The sequence below is a fragment of the Penicillium verhagenii genome, assembly GCF_028828195.1.
Source record: "Penicillium verhagenii strain IBT 33310 chromosome Unknown utg000010l_segment0_segment0, whole genome shotgun sequence".
Classification (NCBI taxonomy): Eukaryota; Fungi; Ascomycota; class Eurotiomycetes; order Eurotiales; family Aspergillaceae; genus Penicillium; species Penicillium verhagenii.
Window position 1 is genome coordinate 1120126 of NW_026643174.1, and position 25631 is coordinate 1145756.

Consider the following 25631-nt stretch of genomic DNA (forward strand, 5'->3'; position numbering starts at 1 on the left):
ATGAACAGTCACGAGACAAAAAATGGAATTTACTTGTCTCGTTGTTGTGCTGCGAGTGTCATATTAACACGCTCCACCTGTACCCTGAGTCGTTCCACCGCATCCAACACATGCTCAAACTGTGTCTGTCCAGGCGCTGCCATGTTAGAATCATTTGCATCATACGGCTCCGCATTGAGTCGCTCGTGGCCAAGCTTCATACGGTTCACTTGAACCATGGAAGGATGCAATGGGGCCTGGAATCTGGTAACGCTCGGGTCGCTAGCAGCAGTACTAGGTGGTCGTCCTGTAAAAGGTCGAGAAGATCGAGAGGGTGATTTTTCGCAATTCTGCAGACTTGACTCGTAGAACCAGATCATCATTACGAATGGAAGATGGGTTGCTCGAAGCAAGACGATGCGCACCCGACGAACTGTACCGGCGGATAAGAATAATCGCAAAGGGCGGATGCACAGAAGAGGAATTAAGTTCTGCTTAATATTAGCATGGAGGAGCTCTGAATTTTTGAAGGATCCTGTGTATAAAGTGACGACGAACCAGGGGTGGCAGAAAGTACGTGAGACGACGGGAGTTGCTGCTTTCTAGGACGTAGATAGAGAGCCTGAGGATGATGTTAGCAAACCAGACAATGAAGATGGCAACAAAATGCCCCGAGGGAGCCTACTATACTCACTGAAAGAGATACTCTTCGCGAGCGTGAGCCATGACCTGCATCAACGAACTTTAGCCGTGCTTGTTAATACAAGAATGAAATCAAAACTTACTCCTTCTAAGCTCATACCCATCAAACTGATAAGGCATGCAAGAAGCAAAAAGTTGCTCATTGGGATAAAAATTAACCTATAGTAATACGAGTCAGTCTCCGACAATGAAACTCCTATGAAAGAACTCACATCAAGCCATAGCCGAAGATCGGAGAAATCTAAAAATTTGAAATGTTAGTAAAGCAAGGCACGGTAAACCACCTAGTCATTGGACAGCTAACCTTAAGGGCATTATCCTGTAACAAAGTCAATGAGCTGTCAGTACATCCGGAACTCTATCCTTTAATATGAATTCAACATGACACCACCTACCAAACCCAGCGTTGGAGACCTGCTTCCAAGTTAGCTGCTATAAGAAATGGTGAGGAATGGTTTTGGCGGACTGACCCAAAGAACACCTTTAACAACAAGAACGACATTTCTCCGACAGAAAATCGGTCACGGGCAAGAAGCGAAAAGGTTGTAAGAAATGCTTTTCATCCATCAAAGTCAGTCATGCTCATAGGGGGTATACCCGATTCACGCCTACCCGTATACAAGACCAGCACTACAGGTAAGAACCTCAAAAATGCTTTCGTCTAGGGCAAGTTAGCCTTAAGTTCCTGGCATGACTTAGATGTGGCCTCCTTACCATCTCTTTCATTACAGGAATCTGTGAATTTTATGGTCAGAATATTGCTCATAGCTTTCAAATAGGTTCAACCTACTAAACTCCCAAAATACGAATTCAAGCTCACAAGCGAGCATATTCTGTAATTTCATTAGCACCAGAGGGAATAATCCACCGAGCCATTGAAAATGCGGCAAGTCATACCTCGGGACAAGAAAAAGTGCCTCTAAAGAGAGAATGTCGAATGACAAGTTGAGGGTATAGTCATCATTTTTGGCCAGGCCAATGCCCCCTGTTGTCCTCACGTTAGTCTACAAATCAACGAGGTGGTGCTAGAGATAAAAGCGTGAAGATTGAGAAGGAAGAAATTCTGGATGTGGGTTCTTACTGGTGATAATGAATGCAAACCCGACTCCAATAATGGCGAGGTTCCACAGACTCCAGAAGTCCATTTGGTAGAAGAGTACACCGGCATCGACGATTCCGCTCAATTCATCATAGGCAAAAGCGACAATCCAAATATCCATCAAGATCTCAAAGCGACCGATTGACGTTGGCGATCTTTCCACAAGTACTGAATAGTACAGAAACAATAGAGAAAGGAAGAATCCTGCCTCAAACATCTTACGATATACCGGGACGCGCAGGCGCGAGTATGGATCTGCCGTCCTAGAAAACTTATGTTAATAGGACTCATATAGTGGTGAAGTGTTTCTTCTTACTTCCGGTTGAATATTTGTGGCTTCTTGGTCGAATGGACAGTGAGTGAGTCCCAGAAAACGATTTCTCCTTTCCAGATATCATTGACCATGCGCTGAACAACTCGCTGACTGAGAAACCTTTTAGCTTGAGCAACAGCAGCAATTTCCAACGCATTCAGTCCAAAGAATTGAAAATATCGGGAAAAGTCCTCCCTCTCGTGGTCCGAGCCATAAAGCTCGGAATAGTCTTGGTTCCTTTGAGCGGCTGCGCTTCTTCTGCCGAAGCCAAGGAGATGAAGAGGGGTTGGCGAACGGGTCAAGAGAGGTGTTGCTTCTGTATCATGGGCAAGCCCAAACTCAGAATTGTCTCTTCCAACCTCGGAGAAGTTTGTTGAACTACGACGGGGGATGGGGAGCTCCTCCAGCAGAAAATCAATAGCCTCGATCTGATTCAAATGGCACAAGAACTGCCATGCGACAAACTCGCAAGCTTCCCCTCGACTTTCATTCAATCCCCAGTCATCATCAGCGGCACTCAAAAATTCCCACTTGAGAATCATCAATGCGACAATGATGAAGGGATTATGAGTGTCTTCTGCCAAGGCATGTACTAGCTGACGAAGCCGATGGCCTCGAGATTCATGGCTCATATCATCGAATGAGAATGCGACATCACCAACCGCATTGCGGATAAATCTACATGTTCTTAGCATTGTCTCAGAAATACGCAGTCAAAAGTAAGGCGGTAGGGGAGTAGCCTACTTAGAAAGCTTTGGGATTATGGAGAATAGTGACTCATCTGTGTCGATAATAGGGATCCCATAATCATCCATAATCTCGGAATCCATGTTGGATCTTGAGAGATCGGTGGGGAAATCTGCAATCGCGCCCCGTATTTTTGTTGCTGCATGCGGGTCCATGTCAGATTGGATTTGGCCCCAAAGGATGTACAGTTTTGTGAAAGGAAGAGAGGAAACACTTGGAACTTACTAATTGACCCTTGACCCAAACGAAAATTGCTTTTTAATATCAAAGTGCGTCCAGACCCGCTGGAAGGCTTGTTATCTTGATTCTTGAAGCGCCAATTCTCCCTGGATGTTTGTTTACTCCTTGTTGTGTGTCCCCGTAATCCAGATTGTACTACCCGCAACCACGCATGATGATAGTTCCAGTAGTAAAAGGTTAGAGGCAACTCGGATCATAAGCCACACAGAATCCCCCAAAAAAATTCAAGAGATTGAAAATCAATATGAACTGAAACGTCAGCTTTTCCACATCTAACAGTGTGTTGTCATCCCCTCACCGCCTTCTTACCACTTATCACGTGGGGCGGTGTCAAGTGACCTCACTTGCCGTATCGTTTGCTCTCGTCGAATCGTTTACTCTCTATTTCCACCTTCTCCAACTTCAAGAGCGGAAAACAAAGAGAGAGATGAAACGCATGATACACCATGGGACAAGGTTACTCCCTCACAACCCTGTCTGCAGGGTCGGCAGGGATCGATGTGCCGGAGCTGTCAGATTTGGTGTATGAGAAGTCAATGGGTGGGGGCAGATTCATGAAGAGCATCCGTGCTAGACAACAGAACGGCCTGGTATTTGTGAAAGTGATCATGAAGCCTTATCCGACCATGGAGCTCGAGCCATATGTCAAGGAAATTATACGTAAGCGCGCACCATTGGAGCAAGTGTTGGATTCCAGCTCATCTTTTTTCGTCTAGGGGAACGCAAGCTCTTGTCTGATGTGCCTAACGCATTGAGCTATGAGAGAATTCTGGAAACCAGTACCAGTGGATATCTCGTACGACAATACATTCATAGTTCTTTGTACGATCGAATGAGGTCGGTCTAATCAGTTTTGATATATTTGACCTATAATCAACATCACTAACTGTTATAAAGCACACGTCCATTTCTCGAGGATATTGAGAAAAAGTGGATCGCGTTCCAGCTTCTGGGCGCCCTGCGAGATTGTCATTCTCTGGATGTCTTTCACGGCGACATAAAGACGGAGAATGTTCTCGTCACATCATGGAACTGGCTTTATTTGTCCGATTTCTCTTCTTCATTCAAACCTACGTTCCTGCCTGAGGACAACCCCGCAGACTTTTCCTTTTACTTCGATATTGCAGGTCGAAGAACTTGCTACTTAGCACCAGAGCGATTTTTAGTCGCTGGTGAAGAGCCCGGCAACCGCCATGTGAATTGGGCCATGGATATCTTCAGTGCCGGATGCGTCATTGCTGAACTCTTTCTCGAAGCACCAATATTCACTCTCAGTCAAATGTACAAATATCGAAAGGGCGAATACAGCCCAGAGCATGGCCAGCTTGCTAAAATTGAGGATCCCGAAATTCGGGAACTAATTTTGCACATGATTCAACTGGAACCCGAATCTCGTTATTCTGCAGACGAGTACTTGAATTTCTGGAAGAACAAAGCGTTCCCAGAGTACTTTTACAACTTCCTCCATCAATATATGTCCCTCATGACAGATCCATCTTCTGGAAGAACGAAAGTGGATGCGGAGACGGCCAACAGAGGTGAGACCGACGATAGGATAGAGCGAGTTTGTCTGGATTTTGACAAGATATCATATTTCCTGGGCTCCTCGTCCCGAGGACCGCATGGCGCAACCGGCCAGAGTTTATCACGGCTCACGGGCGACATCCTCCCTGTAAAGCTTGATCTACCGGACGGTGGGAACAACCAAATATCTGGGACACAGTCGGATGAGGGCGTTTTGATATTTCTGACTCTTGTGGTTTCCAACCTTCGGACTACGTCTAAAGCTTCAGCTCGAATCAAAGCTTGCGATATCCTTCTGGCGTTTGCAGAAAGATTGTCCGACGAAGCCAAACTTGACCGTGTCCTGCCATACATCATGATTCTCCTGGCCGACCGGACAGACTCCGTGAAGGTTGCGGCGATCCGCACCTTGACACAGTTATTGGAAATGGTGCATGTGGTATCTCCAGTAAACGCATATCTCTTCCCTGAATACATTTTCCCACGACTCCAGCATTTCGTGATTTCTTCCAAGAGCAACCCAAGTGCGATGGTTCGTGCTGCATACGCCTCGTGTATCGCATCATTAGCGCAGTCATCTTTGAGGTTTTTGGACATGATTCAGGCGCTGCGCTCTGATACTCGCTTGACCGCACTAATCCCGGTCGGCTTTGAGCCGCGATGGACCGAGGATGCCACATACCACAACCTATACGATGTGGCTCGAATCGATCTTCTGGAATACTTTGAGATCCACACCAAAGCGCTCTTAACTGATACAGATGCCTCGGTCCGGCGAGCATTTTTGGGTTCTGTATCTAGACTATGTGTCTTCTTCGGGAATCTAAAGGCAAACGAGGTTGTGCTCAGTCATTTGAACACATACCTTAATGATAGGGATTGGATCCTAAAGTGCGCCTTTTTTGAGGCTGTTGTCGGTGTCGCTGCGTATGTGGGAAGCACCAGCTTAGAGCAGTACATTCTGCCATTGATGATTCAGTCTATGACAGAACCCGAGGAGTTTGTGGTGGAAAAGGTTATACGGTGCCTAGCCGCTATGGCCGACCTGGGGTTATTCCAGCGATCTACGACATGGGATCTGCTCCATATTACCATTGGGTTCCTGGTCCACCCCAACATCTGGATCCGGGAGGCCGCGGTGAACCTGGTAGTCAAGTCAACCAAGTTTTTAGCTGTGGCTGACATCTACTCTATCATGACTCCTCTGATACGACCCTTTCTCAAAGTCAAAATCGTTGGGTTTACTGAAGTTGAAATCCTCGATGTTCTAAAGCGCCCAATGTCAAGAAGTGTGTACGAAATGGCTTTCCAATGGGCTTCTAAATCAGACAAAGGCGTCTTCTGGAAGTCAGCGAGCCGCGATGGAGCATTCAGTCTCTCCGACCCTGGCACACATGGATTCCGAGCTGGTCGCTCCTTTTCATTGGATGCACAGTCAAAGAACGAAGAAGACGAACAGTGGCTTGCTAGGCTGCGGAATCTCGGAATGGGCCCGGAGGATGAATTCAAGCTCATTGCGCTCAAGGATTATATCTGGAGGGTTTCGCTGAGGCAAGCAAGAGACCTCGACACCCAACCTAGTCCACCATGGAACGATATAATCAGCTTGACCCACCATGGTCTCACACCCCAAACCGTTTTCTTTGACAAAAATCTCAACGACAAGCCTCAAAATACATCTGGAGATCGCACCGAAAGCCCAAGGCCGGAGGAGACGAGGCCGCGAACTATTGCTGATGCATTGCTTGATGCCTCCACGACTATTGAGCGGGCGCCCCATTCTCATCACAAGCATATACGATCAAGGAGCCAGCTACACAAAGAGATCGATATCACACGCCCAGGCCGCCCGAGAGACATCGCCGTAGATTCCTCCTCCTCTTCTCCGGCGGCTTCATCTCCTGCCGGTGGCCCTGGATCTCGACCCTTGTCTTCGCCAGCCTCAGATATGCCTATTCGTACTCGGCGATTGAGTCCCGGTCAGGAGAGTTCATCGACAACACCTACCAACACAGATACCATGTCTCTCAGAGGTGATCGAGTTCAAAAGAAATCCAGCGCAATCAACCTTCTCGGACGTAATGAGACCACCAAGACAAATGCGGAAACAAGCACAAACTCTGCGAACGCATTTGGGAAGGTTGATGCCTCTGTCCACAGAGCGGGCACCCCTCAGCCCTCAGGCCTCACTCAAGCATATGAACGCATGCCTGTTCAGGCAGCAGCTCGGCGGTATCGCGCGAACCACTCATATGCAGGCGATGATCCGACAGTTTTGCGACTGTTGGACAATGTGTTTGCTGATAACTACCCCACTGATTTGTTTGACTTGGGTCCATATGTCAAAGAGTTGGATGTGCGACAACCAATCCGCAAAGCCAATACTCACGATTCTACTAAAATCTGGAGGCCCGATGGAAATTTGGTAGCAACATTTGGCGAGCATAGCGGGCCGGTAAATCGCATCGCCATACCACCTGACCATTCTTTCTTTGTCACTGCATCCGATGACAGTACAGTCAAAATCTGGGACACGACGCGCTTAGAGAGAAACTTGACCCCTCGCTCTCGCCAGACCCATCGTCATGCGACCGGAGCACGAGTCCAGGCCTTGACCTTTGTGGAAAACACATACACCTTCGTGAGTGGGGCTACAGATGGAAGTATCCATGCAGTTCGGGTTGATTATCATAAAGTCAACGAGACTGCGCGATATGGGAAGCTTCAAGTTGTTCGCGAATATCAATTGCCCCCTATGGAGAATGGCGCACCGGAGTATGCTGTCTGGATGGAACATTTTAGGGACGAAGGCCAATCAACTCTTCTTGTTGCCACCAATGCTTGTCGAATTCTTGCATTAGACATGAAAACCATGTTACCGGTATACACCCTGGAGAATCCCGTGCACCACGGAACTCCGACCACATTTTGTTGTGATCGTCGGCACACTTGGCTCCTGGTGGGCACGACTCATGGTATCTTGGATCTGTGGGACCTTCGGTTCCGAGTGCGACTCAAGGCATGGGGTCTCCCCGGATGGGGATCGATTCAACGAATCCAATTGCACCCCACGAAACCTCGTGGACGTTGGGTCTGCGTATCTAGCAGCGGCAGCCACGGCAATGAAATCACAGTGTGGGATATTGAGCGATTCCGATGCCGCGAGGTCTACCAGGCGACGCCGCTAGATACGCATGAAAACAACCCCAGTGGTCCTAACCGTGGCTCCCGTCCCGCCAACAGCCCCCGTGGGCACCGCACCATGGCTCGAGACTTTGAAGCATGGCCCGTGGACGAAGACCGACCGGAAGGAATGCTCAGTCGGTTTGCTACGGCCAGCCCTGCAGCGGCGGGCATGTCACCGACCACTGGGGAAAATGGGTCCGCTTCGCCACCCAACACGCCGTCCGGAGACCGACTTGGAACGTGGGCATTCACTGTGGGTCTGAACGCGCCCGATGACGAGAAAGCGTCGTCTAGCAGCCGGTGCGGGTTCATCGTGTCTGCGGGGTGCGACCGGAAAATTCGTTTCTGGGACCTTGCCCGACCGGAATTGTCGATGATAGTTAGCGGGATGGATTCCGTGTCGGAGGGCGCTAACGCTGGCAAACCGCGCTATGATCTATCCCAGCCTGGGCCCAATCTGTTGGTTACGACCGAGCACCTGCCCAATGCGCCGGGTAGCGGGCAGGCAGCAGGAGGGGGATCTCGGAAGGCCAGTTCACGGCCTCCCCGCAGTACGGTGATCAGTCTCCAGCAGCAGATGCTTTTGAAAAGCCATCTGGATATTATTCAAGATGTTGCCGTGTTGCGACAACCGTACGGGATGATTGTTAGTGTTGATCGGGCGGGTATGATCTATATCTTCCGATGAGTCCAGCCCATGTACAGTACAAATAGACATCTGGAGAGAAAGATGAAATATATTCCAGCCTTGACAAGCTTCTGCTCAACATTGAAGAGTATGGATTACGTAGTCGCACAGGTAGAGCCTGTACGTCCAATTGATGTTTTTGACTGCAGTGAATTGGTACCTGAATCTCAATCAATACATCTTCAAATGTTCTCTACCAGTCTAGACGTCGACTGGACCCCACAGAGATCAGCATGGATTTCCAATTTCCGGACACATTTCCAGACCGAATGCCAGATCAAATCAAACATTTGAAAGGATCAAAGGGAGAAGCAAATATGTAGAAAATTTGCAAAAAAAAGAAGAAGAAATGAAACAAATCTTATCTACACGGAAGACACGCAGTCCGATCGATCGAGTCCACTCCCATGCTGGGTAAGTGCAGTGGTAGTCCCCACAGATACCTGACGGCAGCGTCCAGGGTACCTCTGTCAGGTACGGGAATTCCGCCACTCCCGAGGTAGTGGTTACGTATCATGCAGGTACAGGAGAAATCGGTTCAATGGGGTCAAGGTGAATGGGTCAATTGGGGGAGAGCTGGAATGTGGGCCGTGCCCACGCAGACGAAACACCGGTGGATGATCGGCAGAGGCTACGACCAGAATCAGTCTAGATTCAGGAGAACAAACATGTAATAAGGATACAGGCACAGCCTTTAAAATACGAACATTTGAAATCAGTACTAGTATTGAGTGGAAGGGATTATCTCTTTTTGCCTTGGAATTGGCTTTTCCGACATAGTTTAGTATACTCGGTAATATTTAGCAGTGAGCCTTGGATGATTTGAATTTGTTGAATCTGAGTGATTCCAAGCAATCTCTTTCCCTGCATAACATACTCTGTAACAGTTTCACCTTGGCAAAAGTGGATTCGATGTTACCGGCTTCTGGATTCCACCCTTGACCCGACGGGATGGGAGCGATGGTGTACATGATCCTGGAGGCAAGTGATTTGGTGTACACTAATGTAATGCAATTCTCTTTGATGTTTTATGTACTCAGTAGTTCGTTTTAATTTTCTCTTTTTTTTTTTTTATATCTAGAAATCTAGATCGGTTGTTGCTTAACTGGAGTTACATAACAGGTGTCTGGTACCACTGGATTGATAAATGACGCCAATGCCGACAAGGTTGCCCACCAGGACGAATTGAGGCGATTGGCCCGATGGGACCTCCAGTTCAGACTTCCTGAGTCGGCTCGGTAGATTTTGACAAGAGAATGACAAGTTTGTGGAGTCGGGAAAAATAAAATAAAAAAGGCAAAAGAGGGGGAAGAGACGAGGCTGTACTGCCCCTGTATTGGATTATGATATGAGATTGTGTACCTTTTTTTTCAGGGGCAAAACCCACTGCTTTTCGGTTACGCGGGATCGTAACCAGCTTTGAGAGCTTTGAGAGCTTCGGAGCCATGGTCCAGCTTGTTTTTCTCTGGTAGATCTAAGATCCAAATCGGACTGATCTTAGCAGGATTTTTTGCATTATGAATTATGGGACTTGGGGTGGGAAAAGCGAATTGGTGGCAATTCCCTTGGTATTGGATTTTTGGGGATACTTTTTCCTTTTTTTTTTTTCACTTTTACCCCCCGTAAACAATATTAGCGGACTTGACCTCTACGTGATCTGAGCAATGGCTGATTATTGATCATAAAATTTTCATAATGTCCATTGTAGGTGGAGCGCAATGTCTCTCCTCACAGCTCGCAGGCGAGACAGAGTTGCAGTGCGCAGTAAACATTCCAAGGTCACACCATAAGGAGTAGACACAGAGAGAGACAGTTGAAATTAGATATGGTTAAGGATTAGCATGGTAAAAGTAAAATGAAAAAGAAACAGGTCAATTGGCAACCTTTTAACCTATCGAGTTTCAAGCTTCTGGGGAAATGTTACAAAGCTTGAAAATCAGCGGTCAACGGGGTTTGAAACGCTGCAGATGCATATAGATCAATCACATCCAGAGAGAGTAACGGTAGGAAGGTTGAGATATGTGTGAATCATTGTAAAATTGCGATTGTAAGTAGAAACCCCTGCAGGTCTCTTTATACATAAGAAGTCCTCTGTACGCATATCAGTTCATTTATGGTATTCCCTCTATTCTATTCCTCCTTTCCTCTCCCCCCCGATTCGAGAAAAGGGAAAAAAGATTAAAAAAACGAGAAAAATCTCCGCTTTTTGCCCTTTTTTTTCTTTCTTTTTTCTTTCTTTTTTTCTCATTTTAATTTAATCCAAGTGGATCTCCATCGGCGGTCGCGAGTGGTTCAAGCGGTTCGTAACTTGGCTCCGGGACGAACCCCCTTTGGCTTTAGCTTCGGTCTCAGCTTCTTCTCCTATTCCAAGTTCCCCCTACACCCTTTCCCTTTCGGCATCTTCGGTTGGAATGTGTGGAATATAGAACATTCTTCGTTCTTATACACATTTCAAAAAACACATGGCTTAGGGTGCCTCCTACCAACTCTAAAAAAAAAAAACACCAACACTCTCTTTGTGACCTATCATTTTCGACTCCCAAAACCTTGGTCTTTCCTTGTCGATTCTCCCCCGTTTGTCTCTCATACTCCAGCACGTATTAAGTGCAAGTACCTCGCCTTTCGAGTCGAGTCTACGGAGTCTTAAAACCACACATTAAATCATCGCCATCATGGGACCATCTCTGAGAGATCATTCGTCCTTTGTTCGGCCCGTCACTCGAGACCGCCCTTCGACTCGCGGCGAGGGGGAAAATTCGCTGGTCGTTCCCAGTCGCACGTCGTCGCTCCACTCTCGTATCACTCAACCTATCCCTTCCACTCTCAACATGAAGCCCGCTCAGCGAACACCAAAAACTTTGACCCACGCCTACATGGTGTGTGGTGTAGGCCGTGAACCATCGCAATGGGTCAAGGCGCCACCTCCAGACCAGGGAAAGATTGGCCACATGAAGGGTGCCGTTGGTCAATTCTGGCTTCCTGAGATTCTGGGTAGCAGCCCCCGGTTAGAGCAGGACAATGAGATTGCTCGCGCTCTTCACTCTGCTATGCGGGTAAGTTTATTGAAAAACAAAAACAAAGACCAAAAAAAACCCCAGAATTGAACGAGATCCGACGATTGGATTGGATAGAAAAGGGAGAAAAGAGACAAACAAAAGGAAACAGATATACTAACCCACTGCTCTGAATTATTTAGGCTTGCTTCCCTCACGACGTTGAAATCTGCACAGGCAAGAGCCAGCCTCACTGTGCCCACCACGCCTTCGTCTTACAACAAGACTCTTCTCACACTCTGTACGGTATCGCGCTGCGCGTCTGGTCTCGTGCGGACGAGAAGCGAGCTGAGACTATCCGCGAGCTGCGCAAGAAGACCGAGCCCGACTTTTACGATAACCCTGATGAGACCTACTGGATTCCCTACTGCTTGAGTTTCTTGTCTCGCTATCCGTTGTACGACTTGCTGGGCGACTACCTCCGAGGAATGTGGATTCACTGGAACAAGGCTACCAACCTGTTCCATGCCGAGGAAGTTTCTCGGATTCTCAGCTTCCCGGCTCCTCGCTTGAACGACTTGGTCCGCATCGATATGAAGGATTACGCCCTATGCTACCAGTTCCCATCCTCGCCAACCGGCTTCCAGAACTTCGCCATGTGGCCCCTATTCAACTGTCTGTCAATCCCCAACATTGTCGGTGTCATCGAGGCCGCTGTTTCACCCACCCGCCGCATCATCTTTGTCAGCCATTACGCGGCCATGTTGACCGTCGCTGCCGAGACTATCCGCTACTGCGTTCGTGTGTACGAATGGAGTGGTCTTTACGTGCCCGTGGTGCACGCCCGCCACGTTAAGGAGCTTGTTCAGGAACCAGGTCCTTACATTTTGGGTATCACCGCTGAGTGCCGGACTTTGTTCAATGCTCCCTCGGATGCCCTGGTGGTGGACTTGGACCGCAACTTTGTTCTGACCTCCAGCCCACCTAACGTCCTGAACCAGGGCCAGCGTACCAAGTTCATCACTCGATTGACTCAGTCCTTGAACGGCGATGTCTCGCCCTCTGGTGTCCCTGCTCATCTGCGTTCAGCTTACGCTGGCGGCAAGCTGATCCCCGCTGGTCAGATTATCGTCATGCGTGGCGAGGTTGAGAGCGTCCAGGACCCCAACTGGTGGAACCAAGATGCTGTCATGGGTGTCATGGACCATGTCTGTGAGAAGCTTGGTCGCAACACCGGTATGAAGGCCATCTTCGGTGGCTCCGTCAAGAAGCCCCTCATGACCAAGGTCTCCATGCGTCACCTCAACGAGATCGTACGTGAACGCAACCAGTACTCCCGTGATGCCATGGAAGCCTGGCAGGACTTCATCAACCTCAAGGGAAGAATGGATACCGAGCTCAGCAAGGTTACCAAGCGCAACAACTTCTTGGTTGAAGAGCTCGAGACCTGGAAGCAGCAGTTCCTCAAGTTCCAGGCCTTTGCTGAGCAGCTCACCAAGGAGACTTCCGAACTCAAGGTCAAGATTGAGAACCACAAGCGCGAGAGCCGTCGTCTTACTGGTCTCATTGATCAGCAGAAGGATGATGTCGCTCGTCTTACTCTCCGCCTATCTGGCACCGAGAAGCAGCGTGACGATGCCCTCGAGGCGCTGGTTCTGCAGCAAGAGATTGCCGAAGAGCTGGAGCGTGAGCGCAAGCGCAACCAGAAGGAGATCTCTGGCCTGACCCACACTAACTCTACCCTCGGCCGCCAGCGTGATGAGGCCCAGCGTGTGGTTCTGCACCTCCGTAGCCTCATCAACGGCCAGAGCCACCACATGGAGCACATCGTTCGCTCCATCGGAAGTGCCTCTGAGATTACTGAGATTGTCGAGCAGGGTTACGAAGATGCCCCCGAAGAGTCCGTGGACAACCGTAGCGAGAAGAGTGTGGAGGTTGTGAAGAGACAAGCGTCGAGCAGGGAGATCGGTCAAAAGCCTTCGGTAAATCATATGAGCCCCGAGCTGGAGCAGCACCTGCTGAACCTTGACAAGGATCACAAGTCTCTTGCTCGCCTGAGCATTACAGATGTCGCGGACCGTTACCTCCGTGACAAGACTGATGCTATCGCCGACATCATTCGCAGCATCAGCGACCAATGCGCCGCCGCCGTTGAGGGCCTTCACCTTGCCCAGGACGCCGAGGACGACGAATCCATCATGTCCTCCAAGGCTCACCACCACTCTGGTGAGCAGCGCCTCGGCTCCGACTACGAGAGCCAGGATGGCCGTACCACCCGCGCCACTAGCGAGATCAGCGACATTGACCACAGCTCCTTGCACCCGGATAACCGTCACTCCAGCATCCCCCCTACCCCCGACCTGGTCCACAACCGCTCCAGCACTTCCATGTCCATGGTCAGCAGCTCGACTTTCCCTGAGCGATCCAGCCAACAGTACGGCCCCGGAGACATTCCGACTCGCATTGTGGAGGATGACGACGAGCACACCCACGAGACCGATGACCAGCAAACCGAGACTGGCACTCTGTCTAAGCAGGCTAGTGAAGACCTCATGCGGCCCCAGACTGCCCGTGTGATCTCGTAGACTGGTTTCAAAAGTCTAGGATGATGCAACGTTTGACTGAGACGATCTTGCCCTTTTTTTTTTAACCTATATTTTATTTCTCATATCTTCCTCACCACTTCTTTCTTTTTCTTTTTTTTCTTCTCTCTCCTGCAACATGGCGTGGTATTATCATCATCATCAATTTTTTTTTTTTGTTTTTCCCATCCTGCTGGCCGGTGCCGTGATCAACACGGACACAAACCTGATTCTCGGCGTAGCTCTCTCCCTTTTTGCTTTTTCATTTTCGCTTCGTCGTGTCGCTTATGATACTCCCTTATATCCATCTGCCATTTACCCTACCCGCCTTTCGTCAATTCTTGTCTATGTTGAAACCCATTTGTTTCCCGGAGAATCTGATTGACATCTATTTCTTATCTTTCCTGTCTGCTGTCTCCCTGGGAAACCTGTTACTATCATACTACTCTATCTACAATGTCGTACTGTTCCCCTCTGAGATGGGGCCGACTTGAAACTTTGTTATTTGTCTTTTGTTTACCTCCTCCCACGACTTGAATCTCGCGCTCGATGTCGTTGATAGACTATATGCGCGGGAAAGAGAGAAATAGAGAGAAAGAAAGTGAGATACTCTTCCTACTCTGCTACTACAACTCTCCCTACCCCTGTCTGCATGGATAGTTCCATACTACCCCTTGCAGATGGGAAGTCTTTTTGTCCTTTCCTATTCCTAATTTGTGCACATCTCACCACCCACTCCTTCCAAGGTTTTTCCTTTTGTCTGCAGTCGTTCAACTGGACTTATTCGATTGCTTGAGGGGAGTTTTCCATCCCTGCTGTATTTAAAATGGATTCTATAATTGCTTATACTTTACTTCTTGTCTTCTTTCTTTGGTGCGATGCATATATGAGTAAGGCCCTGGTGTCTCTAGTAGGCACTATTGAATAATGGTCATTCACTCCGGAGCTGCACGCACGGGATAAGCAAGCACTCGGTACAGATTGGCTACTCAATACAAGTTGCTACACCTGCCAACTGCAGAACAAGAAGGTTGCAAATCAATTTGGTTGATGGTGCACCGCTCTTTCGCTAGTGCAGGGTCCAACCAGTTGACCCTTGCATGTGAATAGCTCAAGCATTTCAATGAACCGGTTTGTTTAGTATAGATGCTTTCAAAAGACATTTGGGGTCGAGCCGAGTCCGCTCTGGAATTCTATCAATGCGGGAGATCTTTCGCATCTTCATTAAATGTGTTATGACTTATGGCCCCGGGGACTTTAGAAACAACATTGGAAATGAAAAATCCATCCATGATTTAAAAAATACATAACACAATTGATATGGGTTTTCACCCCTATCAGCTGCACATTGTAAAGTCAGATGTCAAGCATCATCTAGGCAGAAAGAGATGCTTTAAATAACTTTTCATGGTCAAGTCCTTGTTCATCTCTTTGATTTTCCCTCTCTTAATCCTTCATGATTTTCTGGGGTTCTGTCTCGAGCACAACCAACGTCATCTCTGTTTTCTTCGGCCCATCGGTTTCTTCCCGGGGTTGGACTGGGTGGCTAGTATACTTGAGGCATTTGTCCCCGATCTTCCTCCATGTCTTGCACTTCGGACAAGGTCCCGAATGAATTGGTATTTGGCTGCTGATACCGGTTAGAATATTAGCAAAAAAATTGGGAAAATGTACCAATTAAAAAGAGCTATGATAGCAAAAACATCAAACGCAAAGGGGAATATTGGAGTAGGTAAGTGTACTCACATAGACACTAGTAGGTTTAATGGTTGAGTTGAAGAAATGGGTTGAAAGATTCCAAGGTTTGTCACTGTTCTTGATGGTTGGATGCCACTGTTACGAGGCAGTTTGATCCATGAGGAAAGAGTCCATTTAACGAGATTACTAGGTCAGGTTGGGGGAAGAGGGAAAAAAGAAGTATAGAAAGAGAGGCGAACAATAAAAGGAGAGGCGCGTCAGCGCGCAAGCATGTGATCTCCTGACCCCAGGCCTCAGCTTCACGACTTCCAGATGTCGATTCATGACAGCCGTGATGATTAGGAGAGGTGAGGGTACAGTAGATCTAACCACTAGGGGGGAGGGACCACTTCAATCTGTATGATAAAATTTAGCTGGCGGAATCAGTTGATGATTTATTATGTGAAGTACCATTTACTCCACATGCATGCCGTATAAGGCATAAGGCAGTAGTTACAGATATATGCCTATTTAAAGTACTGAGTAAAGTACTGTACACATGTTATCAATTGATGGTTACTCCAGATGTTTTCATATGCATGTGTACCAAGTTCATACCCATTCTAAATACTGGTAAGCATATGTTCCAACACCATAGCTCATCGTTATTCATGGATAAATTTCCAAGGTTCGATAGGTAAAGTATCTATAGTCCCATCAATTGATAGTTACAACAAAACTCGAGAGTATTTTTCGTCATGTGCAGCATTTCAATTTACGGAAGGAGCAATCTAGTATGGAAGGAGCACTATAAACGCCCGAGCTCCTCAGCACCGGCGGTCGCGACAGAGTACATAGACACTACCCTATTACGCGCATGAAAGTTTCTGAGCTATAGACATTCGTCAATTGATGGCGAAGACCATAGCTGGGAAATCTCGACATCTATATCAGCGACATGTTGACCGACGTTGAACTCAGAGAGGATACTACTCCCCCACTACATTTGAGAGAGGAAGCTTTGGAAGAGCAAAAACGACCAGATACAGCCGAGCAACAGGAGCTATCTTTTGACAAAGCAAACACTACACGATCTGGATGCATTGCCGCCGTTTCGATGGGCGCTACCCTCTCGCTTCTTTGCTTCATTTCTGGAATCTACCTTCTTATAACCGATCAGACAACGCTCGGCGCTTTGACATCCTTCTCTCTTGGAGGACAAGAAACTCTGGCTTTGGCGATCAACGCTATACTGGCACTATGCACCGATGGTATGATGTTTGCGCATTCTGTCTCCTTACGTTGGGTATTGTATCGAGAACAGCGCCTGGAGTTCAACACCAGTATCCGGCTCTTCACCAGCTCTCTCAAATTTGGGCCGAATAGGTGGTATATCAACTTGTTGGCTTTGGCTTGTTTGGTGTTATCATATGCCTCTTCGTCCATTCTGCTGTTGTCTAATCAAGTCGTTCCGCAACCTGAGGCCCAAGACAAATCCTCGGTCCTCATCAACGCCACAGCTTTGGTAGCATTGGGTTTTGGTCTCGCTGGCCAAGCCATCATCGCCGGATGGTGCCTGATTTCTAGTCGCAATCTCGTACCGACATGGAGCTCCAATCCTCTCAACACCGCATCGGTCCTGGTGCAGAAAGGTGACCTTACTCACCACCCGGGAAGATGTATGATATCAGTCCACCAAAAAGACATGCCAAACCAAGGGATTTATGCTACGAAGCAACAGGGAAGCATGCTTCAAGTACAGAGTGAGGTGCGATACATTCTTGCTTTGTTATGGTCGCTCGCTATTTTGGCCGTTGCATGGCCCATCACCATCGCTGCTCTGTCCAAGTCCATTGGAAACGCCAGTGCCGTTGGTCAAAATTACGAGCCTTCTTGTTGGAGACTTGGCTTCGATTGGCACCAGAGCTCATTGCCGTGCTCTCGAAACTTTGTGACACTTTATTTGTCCCCATATGCAAATGACCACAATCCAAGCTCAGCAACGTTCTCATATGGCGCTGAAGCGGTACTCTGCGTTCTTTTTGTCTGTCTGATCCAGGTTCTTCAGACAGTTGCATTGCACTGCCTAGAGCTGCTCGTCAACTTGGCCAGAGACGAAGCTACTTGGCGACAGGCTTGTTGTGAGAGAAAAAAGGCTCCAGGGACCCAGTTAGCCACGAATGCGTTCCTTGCAGCCGCGTCGAGCTGGGAGAACAGTGTTTTGTTTGTAGCCAAATCACTGCTGCACTGGATAATTGGGCAGAGCCTGATACCTTCTATTTCCATTGAAGACGCTAAAAAACACGAATCATACTTCTCTGTCGCTGTCGAAGACCTGCAGCTCAAACACGGGTTCCAGTTTGATATGGTGTACTCGCGACTGATTATATATGCTGTACTAGCTATCCTTTTGGCCACTTTTTCAACCTATCTTGCTCTCAAGAGATCCAAAGGGTGCCAACCTGCTGCGCTGGGCCATTTACAGACTCTTGCCGACCTCGTCGACGATTGGAAGACGGACCAAGATGGTCGAATGTGGTGGGGAGACAAGACCATGGATGAGGCCTGTCAGCTTCGGCATGCTGGAACATGCCCAGATAAGACTATGCTTCGCCCCATATGTGCTGCTAGGTATGCCGGTGGTATTCCGGTGCCTAACTAATAGAGGTGTTGCAAGCACTCGAGGCCAGACGTTGGAAATCCCTGCCCAGATCGATGGGAACTGATTACTGTAAAATATGTACTTGGCGCACAGCAAGAAAACTTTGAAGAATGAGATTCAAATCTTCAAGAAGCTTAATTTGTACAACTCAATGACTGCTTTCAATATGTGAAGGTTGTATCATCATACATGCATAGTATTTATGCCAGCTTTCCAGGAACGAAAGGGTGTCCAGCACTCAACCCACCGCACACAGCCCAAGCCTGCCCATTCACGTAGCTACTCTCATCGCTACCCAAAAATAGCGCCACCCGTGCGACCTCATCAGCAACAGCACCACGCTGAGTGGGGTTCAATTGTCCAATCTTGCGCTCTGTACCGCGTTTCCGTGCATGGTCAAATACGGACTGCGTCATACCCGTCTCGATCAAACCGGGACAAATGGCATTGACCCGGATACCGGTACCTGTAAGCTGATACGAGGTTGTTTGCGCGATAGATATGACTGCAGCTTTAGAAGCAGAATAATCTGTTGAGCCGGCATTAGATCGTAATCCAGCAACCGATGCGGTGCAGATAATTGAGCCGCTTGGGTGTGGCTTAGACGCGGAGGTCACTTTCATAGCTGGAGCGGCATGCTTGGCTGCGAGGAACACACTGCATGGAAATTAGCTTGATTAGTCTTCTCTTCCCGGAGAAGGTTGATATTCTCATACCCAAGGGCATTGGTTTTCATTGTGTTCATGAACCCGTCTCCATCAAGATCTGTAAACATCTTCGGCTGTCCCACTATTCCGGCATTGGCGAAAAAGATATCTAAGCGGCCGTATTTGGCGATCACTTCATCGATAACGGCCACCAGGGCCTTCTCATCCGCTGCATCAAATTGTCGTACATGCACATCGACTCCTGGGTAGAGAGATTCCATCTCCCGCTTGTGGGTTGCGAGGTGGGTGTCGCTATAATCGCAGATATAAACTGCCTTAGCTCCATTATTGGCAAATTGATGCGCACTAGCCCGGCCAATACCGTTCGGTGAGTTGGCACCTGTGTGTAAAGTCATTAATTGGGGTGCTTTCATCGGCGGGGTGTGGTATAGTAAGCTTACCAGTCACGATTACTACTTTGTCCTTTGTACGGCTGTTTGTCGGTGTTAGCTCGGGATACCAAGAATTCAAACTTGATACATCATCTGGCATAGCGACCAGTATGATCAGTAAAGAGAGGAGATACACGTACGGGCCAGCTGAGTCTGAAGCAACATGGCGAACTCGGGGAATGCCCTCAAAGGTGCCCTCGTCCGGAATGCCCTCCACAAGCTGTCGACTTAAAGCCTGGAGACGCTGGCGTGCAGCGGCGGACATGATTGATTGTTGTGAGAGGAATTTCTTTTGGGATATGATTCAAAAATACAGTGATCAAGTCAAAGAAAATGTGATCAATGTAATGACAATAAATAGCAAGGAGCTCGACGCTTTCCCCACTCGGTTAATGCAATAATGCGGAGAAGCCGAGGCCCAGCCATTACCAGGTCAGCTGACATCACATGACCAGAAGCGATAGCTCATGGGTCACGTGTTAAGCAACACGTCATGTGCCCGCTTCGTGTTTTGGGCGCAGAGAGGCCTGTTTCCAGTTTTCGGGGGCTATTGTTTGGCAATTTTTTTTAATGTCAACAACCTCTCTCTACTCACAACTTCTATGGAAAATATAAATTTTTTCCTCTAGTTGGTCTTTTTTATAACTGTGCGGTCGATCACCCTGCATTCCATAGATCCACACAGATCGCGCATGATCGCCAAGGGCGCGCAACAAAGACCACAAAAAAAAAACACTATAAGGACCTTTGAAGGAGTTTGAGACCAGGGGCCGCGCTCACGGGCCAAAACTATCGCTTACACAGTCGTTATTTTTGGATCTTCTTATAAGCATTCATGAAGTCCGCAACCGCCCATTCCGACTTCTATGCCATTCACCCGTCGTTGAGTCATGGCGGAGCCCGATACTCTCCCACGACGCTCGTCGTCCCTGGCTTCTTCAGGGTCGAGCAGGAGCCAAAGGGCTAGAACATTGCGCCCACAGGCGCATAAACGACACTCGACATCTTCGAACAAAACGACCGACCTCACCTCTTTCCCCTCGCTTTCCCCGCCTGACCGCACCCCCACCTTGACACGAGGCTTGACGAATACTTTGATGGGGGACGATGAGGAACAAAAACCAAAAGATAATGGTCGTGGGCGCAAGGCTACTCTGGCGAGACTGACGACTGGTATGTCTCACACCGGCCGGGCAGCTCTCTTTGACGATTCCGTTCCAACGCACGATATTCCTGGAGCCCTTCATTTGGCGGACGATGCACCCATTGAGAGATTAATCGCAAGCACCGGCGCTGTGAAAATTGTGAGGCAGTTCGCTCGCGATCTGGCCCAGCGGGATGCCGAGATTTCAGCGCTGAGACAGCGTGCCGATGCCAGAGAGCGGGAGTTAAAGCGTATGCTTCGTGAAGTCTCCGTATCCAACCAAGACATTGAACGCCGTCTGTATCAATCAGAAAATTCACTGGACGATCGCACTTCGGATGGAGAAAGCAGTCACAGTGGTGATCAGTCCTCACAGCAGTCATCAGGGCTGAATGGACTTATGTCTCAGGCTATGACAGATGCAGTGGGGTCTCAGGTCGATGGGGATACGCAAGTCTCATCAGACAATTTGGCCACCATTCGTGCACAACGTTCTGGGAGTGATACTCGTTCAACCGAACTTGGACCCAACCGTAAGCGACAAGGGTCTCTTCGTGGTTGGCAGGAGTACTTGTTTGGCTCAACAAACACAAGCCGGAAGACAAGCCGGGCGAGCAGCATCATCGGCGATATGAAAGAGGTGGATGAGGAAAACCCCGATAGCTTTCGAGTGCCGAGTAACACTTCAGTTCGCCGCAAAGGGCTTGATGACCAACTGTTCCAACCTCCTCCGGCGAGCGAAATAGCTGGAAAGCGTCTTGCCGGTGTCTCTGCTACCAACGGTGATGATGCAAGCATTCATTCCCGCAAGTCTTCGCGCTCTATTGGCTCGTGGACAGTGAAGTTGTTTGCTGGCAACCCACAAGGGAAAGACAACAGCGATTCGGAGAGTATCCGTACCAAGCCTCCATCAGATCATAATGTTCCGTCTAGCAACCCCAAAGGAGGAATGTCTGCTGTGGCCGCACTAAAGAGAATCAACAGCAACAGCAACACCAATGTTCCTGCAACTAGAACTAACGGCGTGCCGAATGCTACTGGCAAAATGACCCCTACAAATGCTCGAAGAAGCGCCGCGGTGGCAAGTGTATCACAGGGTGCAACATCCGACGGTGCAGGAAGCGCGACCAATCTTGGCCCCGTCGAAATGGATGCCATTTTGCCCATGGAATCTCGTCCCCCTACTCTTGCGCCTATTTACAATAAATCCCACTCTGGGGAGTTTCTTACGGACAGGTTTGGCTTCATTTACGACCAGCGACGAAAGCGACGTGAAAGAGAGGCCAACACTGCAAAACCCGCCAAGCCTTCCTTGAGCATTGCTGAAACTCTCGGGAACCTTCGCAGCGATTCATCAGACGAGGATGATGAATTTGGCAATAAAAAACCCCAATCCACCAAATCACCGACTTCTCCTACCTTCTCGCCTGATGATCCCGAAAGTGGAACAGTTGGACTGCGCCGCTGGCAGGACTACCTGAAACTTCCATCTCGCCCAACAGAACTGCTCTCTCATACACCTTCAGCCGCACCGATTGTTTCGTTGACCGACTCGACGGATAGTCGCCCACACAGTTCTTCGATCTCAACAGACAAGGGTTTGTCAGTCAATGCCAGCGCACAACCATCTGCTACTACGTCGGCTGTTACTGCCGATCGTCCTGAGTTTGCTGGAACGGTCTCTAATGACCCTGCCGGGCTTTCTATGAATAGAATGGGTGCTGCTGAGACCGAGCCTGTGAAATTACTTCTGGAACAGCTCACTGATCTTCATGATACGCTGCAACGGGATCGTACTGTACGGTGGAATGAATTCCTCCGCAAGGTCCGCGCGGAGCGTCGAAAGGAGGGCGAAGCTGCAGCTGCAGCCTCCTCCGATAAGACTGTCACTGCAGTCGATACACCGGAGGCCACTCTCACCGACGGCGAGGTTGTCGGAATCGCCGGTCTCGGAAACAAGGGGAAAGTCGGACGTGCCAAGTGGCGCGAATTCCGGACGCTTGTTCTCGGCGGTATACCTGTTGCTCTTCGGGCCAAAGTATGGTCCGAATGTAGTGGAGCCTCTGCTATGCGTATCCCGGGATACTATGATGATCTTGTCCGCGGGGTCGGGGGAGTAGAGCCAGACGCATCCGCCGTGGCCCAAATTGACATGGACATTCGGCGCACCTTGACTGATAATGTCTTTTTTCGCAAAGGGCCTGGGGTTTCCAAGCTTAAAGAGGTCCTCCTAGCGTACTCGCGTCGCAATGCGGAGGTCGGCTACTGCCAGGGTATGAACCTCATTGCCGCATCCCTTTTGCTTATAATGCCTACGGCTGAAGACGCATTCTGGATCTTGGTTTCGATGATCGAGATCATTCTTCCCCAACATTACTACGACCACGGTCTACTTGCGTCTCGCGCCGACCAAGTCGTTCTACGGCAGTACATTTCGGAACTTTTGCCCAAGCTCTCAGCCCACCTGGAGGACCTGGGAATCGAATTAGAAGCGCTCACTTTCCAATGGTTCCTCTCTGTTTTTACGGATTGCCTCTCTGCGGAAGCTCTATACCGTGTCTGGGATGTTGTTCTCTGCCTGAATGTCACAAGCTCCATCACCCCTCCCAATGGTGTCAAAGACGCGGCTGACAAGGCTACCCCGAGATCCGAAGAGCTTTCTTCCGGTAGTGGGGGTGGTAGCACATTCTTGTTCCAGGTGGCACTAGCACTACTGAAGCTCAATGAGCCACAACTACTTACCAATTGTTCGACACCGGCTGCCCTATACACATACATCAACCACCAAATGACCAACCACGCCATCAGCATCGATGGACTGATTCAAGCCAGCGAGGCGCTGCGCAAGATGGTCCGACGAGAGGATGTCGTTTCTCGCCGTGCCATGGCTCTCCGCGAGATGCGTGAATTTAGCGGCCAATGAGAAAACGCAAGCAGTATTTGGATTTGACTATGCCCTTTCCCCCCACTTTACTTTCCTCTTATTCCATTTCATTAGATCTTCAGTTGATGCCGATATGACGCATTTGGGCAAGGAGTTTTTCTTTTTCTTTTCTTTCAACGGGCATTGCCTGTACATTTGTTTGATATCCCACTAGCTTCATTCCTTGGCGTCTTTTTATTTCCCTTTGAAAATGGGGTTTACCACCAACCTCGTTACCTATTTAACCCCTCGCGAAGGCATTTCGAGATACCCCCCTGGTTGTGACATTGGGAAAACTATAGACATTCAATTTCAAATGCTCACAGATCCAATTTTCTTTTTTCGTCTAAGGTTTCATATACTCTTCTAGGTATTGTTTGTTCTGTCTAATTCCATGGTTGATCTAACTTGAGAATCGACTCCAGGTCCGAATGCGAGATCTGTAAATCCTCAACAGGATAGGGGAAACCATGATCAAGGCAGACAGGGCAGCGAGCAGAGTAGCAGAGTACTTGATGTGCAAAGACTCGTACATAGGCCCTTCAAACAGTAGGAATGTCGCAGAGACCAAGCTACGCACCATAACATAGATCGAAATGGTCGATACGGTGTTGAGAAAGTATACGTCGACAATGTATACAATAACTTGTGATGCCCAATACATGTGTTAGAGAGAGGTCAGGTGACCCCCTCTATATCTAGATTCCAGTGCTTGCTTCCTTCCTTCCTTTTCCCTCTTCTCCATCCCCCCGAGAGAGATTGTCCATAGCCAATCCAGTTGCTTTTCTCTCTCCGTTCTTTCCTTTCCCTGAGCAGCGGTTGCATTCCTTCCGCGCTGACAACATGTCTCCAGACCACCCAAACTAAAGCAAAGATGGAGGTAGCATCAGAGCACCTAATATCATAGGAGGGAGCCAGTCTTCAGGAGAAATGCGAGTTTTTCCTTTTATTCCAGGTTTCTCCGTTAGGCCATCTATCATCTCACCCGCATGCTGCGCAGCCACCCACCGCTTCTTATACCAAGTCATTGTGGAAAATAACAACGCACTCATCAGTCCCCAACGCACTCATCAGTCCAAGCCCAACTGATAAAAATAGCAAATAAGCCACAGGTGTCTTCCATCCTCGATTCTCAAACGCCTTCGGGAAAAGTTGATAAGACAAATACAGCGATCCATACACCAGTGTCAGGTAAACCGTCATCACAATCAAAATAGGCTCCTGCACAAACATCCGCATAGGCTTTGAGCAATACTTTCTAACCAAAACCCGAGTATGGCGGCCGATAGAGGCCACCCCTAGGTGATATCCCAATTTCAGTTTCTAACTTCACCGCCCTGTTTCCCGTATTGTATTCATCATATATAGGAATATCTTAAGGGATTTGATCCAAATACAAGTCACTTTTAGAATAGACTTGAGAGTAGTCTTGAGAAGGGACTTGAGAATAGATTTAAGGATAGACTTGAGAGTAGACTTAAGGATAGACTTAAGAATAGATTTGAGAGTAGACTTAAGAATAGATTTAAGGATAGACTTAAGAGTAGACTTGAGAAGGGACTTAAGAATAGAGTCAAATATTATATAACTAGTAGGATATCAGCCTCTCCTTCTTGCTACTAGTAGTTGTTGTGATAATTTACCTAGAGAAAGAGAAGTAGTTAATATAATATAGCACTACTAATATATAATAGAGTTTAAGGATTTAATGTATGATGCAGCGCTGAACTGCCTGAACATAATGGAGTTCAAAAACTAATATGAATTTGGAATTACTCACAATTTACTTTCTGTCGGTCGGAAAGTTGAAATTGGGATTTGACCTAGGGGTGGCCTCTATCGGCCGCCGCAACCCGAGTATCAAGTGATACCATCTCAGCACTCGCACGCAGCCTCTCGTCTCCAGTCTCCTTCCTCAACAGTGCAGCCCGCCCCATCAAAATCCGGCTATGCGACGACTCATGCAGCAGAAAAATACACAATACCCCCGCTGCACAGCACAGGATAAACGTCACCCACGCCGTCCATCTCCATCCCGTATTCGCGACGAGGATCCATGTATACGTACCCCCG

At 48.5% G+C, this 25631-nt stretch overlaps 6 protein-coding genes across 6 annotated transcripts; 4 read left to right on the plus strand and 2 right to left on the minus strand.

The window, feature by feature from the left end:
- Positions 1–29: 29 nt before the first annotated feature.
- Positions 30–2923, minus strand: N7466_010281 (uncharacterized protein; the record flags this gene model as incomplete). The annotated part of the gene is made up of 15 exons (XM_057169670.1): positions 30–470; positions 538–601; positions 674–708; positions 765–840; positions 894–922; positions 986–1000; positions 1077–1095; positions 1152–1236; positions 1294–1342; positions 1396–1416; positions 1472–1514; positions 1579–1666; positions 1763–2043; positions 2097–2771; positions 2838–2923. The coding sequence occupies 15 exons, from the start codon at positions 2921–2923 to the stop codon at positions 30–32; spliced, it is 2007 nt and encodes a 668-aa protein (XP_057017061.1).
- Positions 2924–3526: 603 nt separating this feature from the next.
- N7466_010282 (ubiquitin-binding serine/threonine protein kinase VPS15) lies at positions 3527–8478 on the plus strand (the record flags this gene model as incomplete). The annotated part of the gene is made up of 3 exons (XM_057169671.1): positions 3527–3740; positions 3797–3917; positions 3978–8478. The coding sequence occupies 3 exons, from the start codon at positions 3527–3529 to the stop codon at positions 8476–8478; spliced, it is 4836 nt and encodes a 1611-aa protein (XP_057017062.1).
- A 2672-nt stretch (positions 8479–11150) lies between these two features.
- On the plus strand, positions 11151–14056 carry N7466_010283 (DENN (AEX-3) domain protein; the record flags this gene model as incomplete). Its single annotated transcript, XM_057169672.1, has 2 exons — positions 11151–11531; positions 11675–14056. The coding sequence occupies 2 exons, from the start codon at positions 11151–11153 to the stop codon at positions 14054–14056; spliced, it is 2763 nt and encodes a 920-aa protein (XP_057017063.1).
- A 2632-nt stretch (positions 14057–16688) lies between these two features.
- Positions 16689–18392, plus strand: N7466_010284 (uncharacterized protein; the record flags this gene model as incomplete). The annotated part of the gene is made up of 1 exon (XM_057169673.1): positions 16689–18392. One exon carries the CDS (start codon positions 16689–16691, stop codon positions 18390–18392), a length of 1704 nt encoding a protein of 567 aa, XP_057017064.1.
- Positions 18393–18592: 200 nt separating this feature from the next.
- Positions 18593–19756, minus strand: N7466_010285 (SDR family NAD(P)-dependent oxidoreductase; the record flags this gene model as incomplete). Its single annotated transcript, XM_057169674.1, has 4 exons — positions 18593–19049; positions 19109–19439; positions 19501–19532; positions 19632–19756. 4 exons carry the CDS (start codon positions 19754–19756, stop codon positions 18593–18595), a joined length of 945 nt encoding a protein of 314 aa, XP_057017065.1.
- A 625-nt stretch (positions 19757–20381) lies between these two features.
- On the plus strand, positions 20382–23558 carry N7466_010286 (TBC domain-containing protein; the record flags this gene model as incomplete). Its single annotated transcript, XM_057169675.1, has 1 exon — positions 20382–23558. The coding sequence occupies one exon, from the start codon at positions 20382–20384 to the stop codon at positions 23556–23558; it is 3177 nt and encodes a 1058-aa protein (XP_057017066.1).
- Between the last annotated feature and the right edge of the window lie 2073 nt (positions 23559–25631).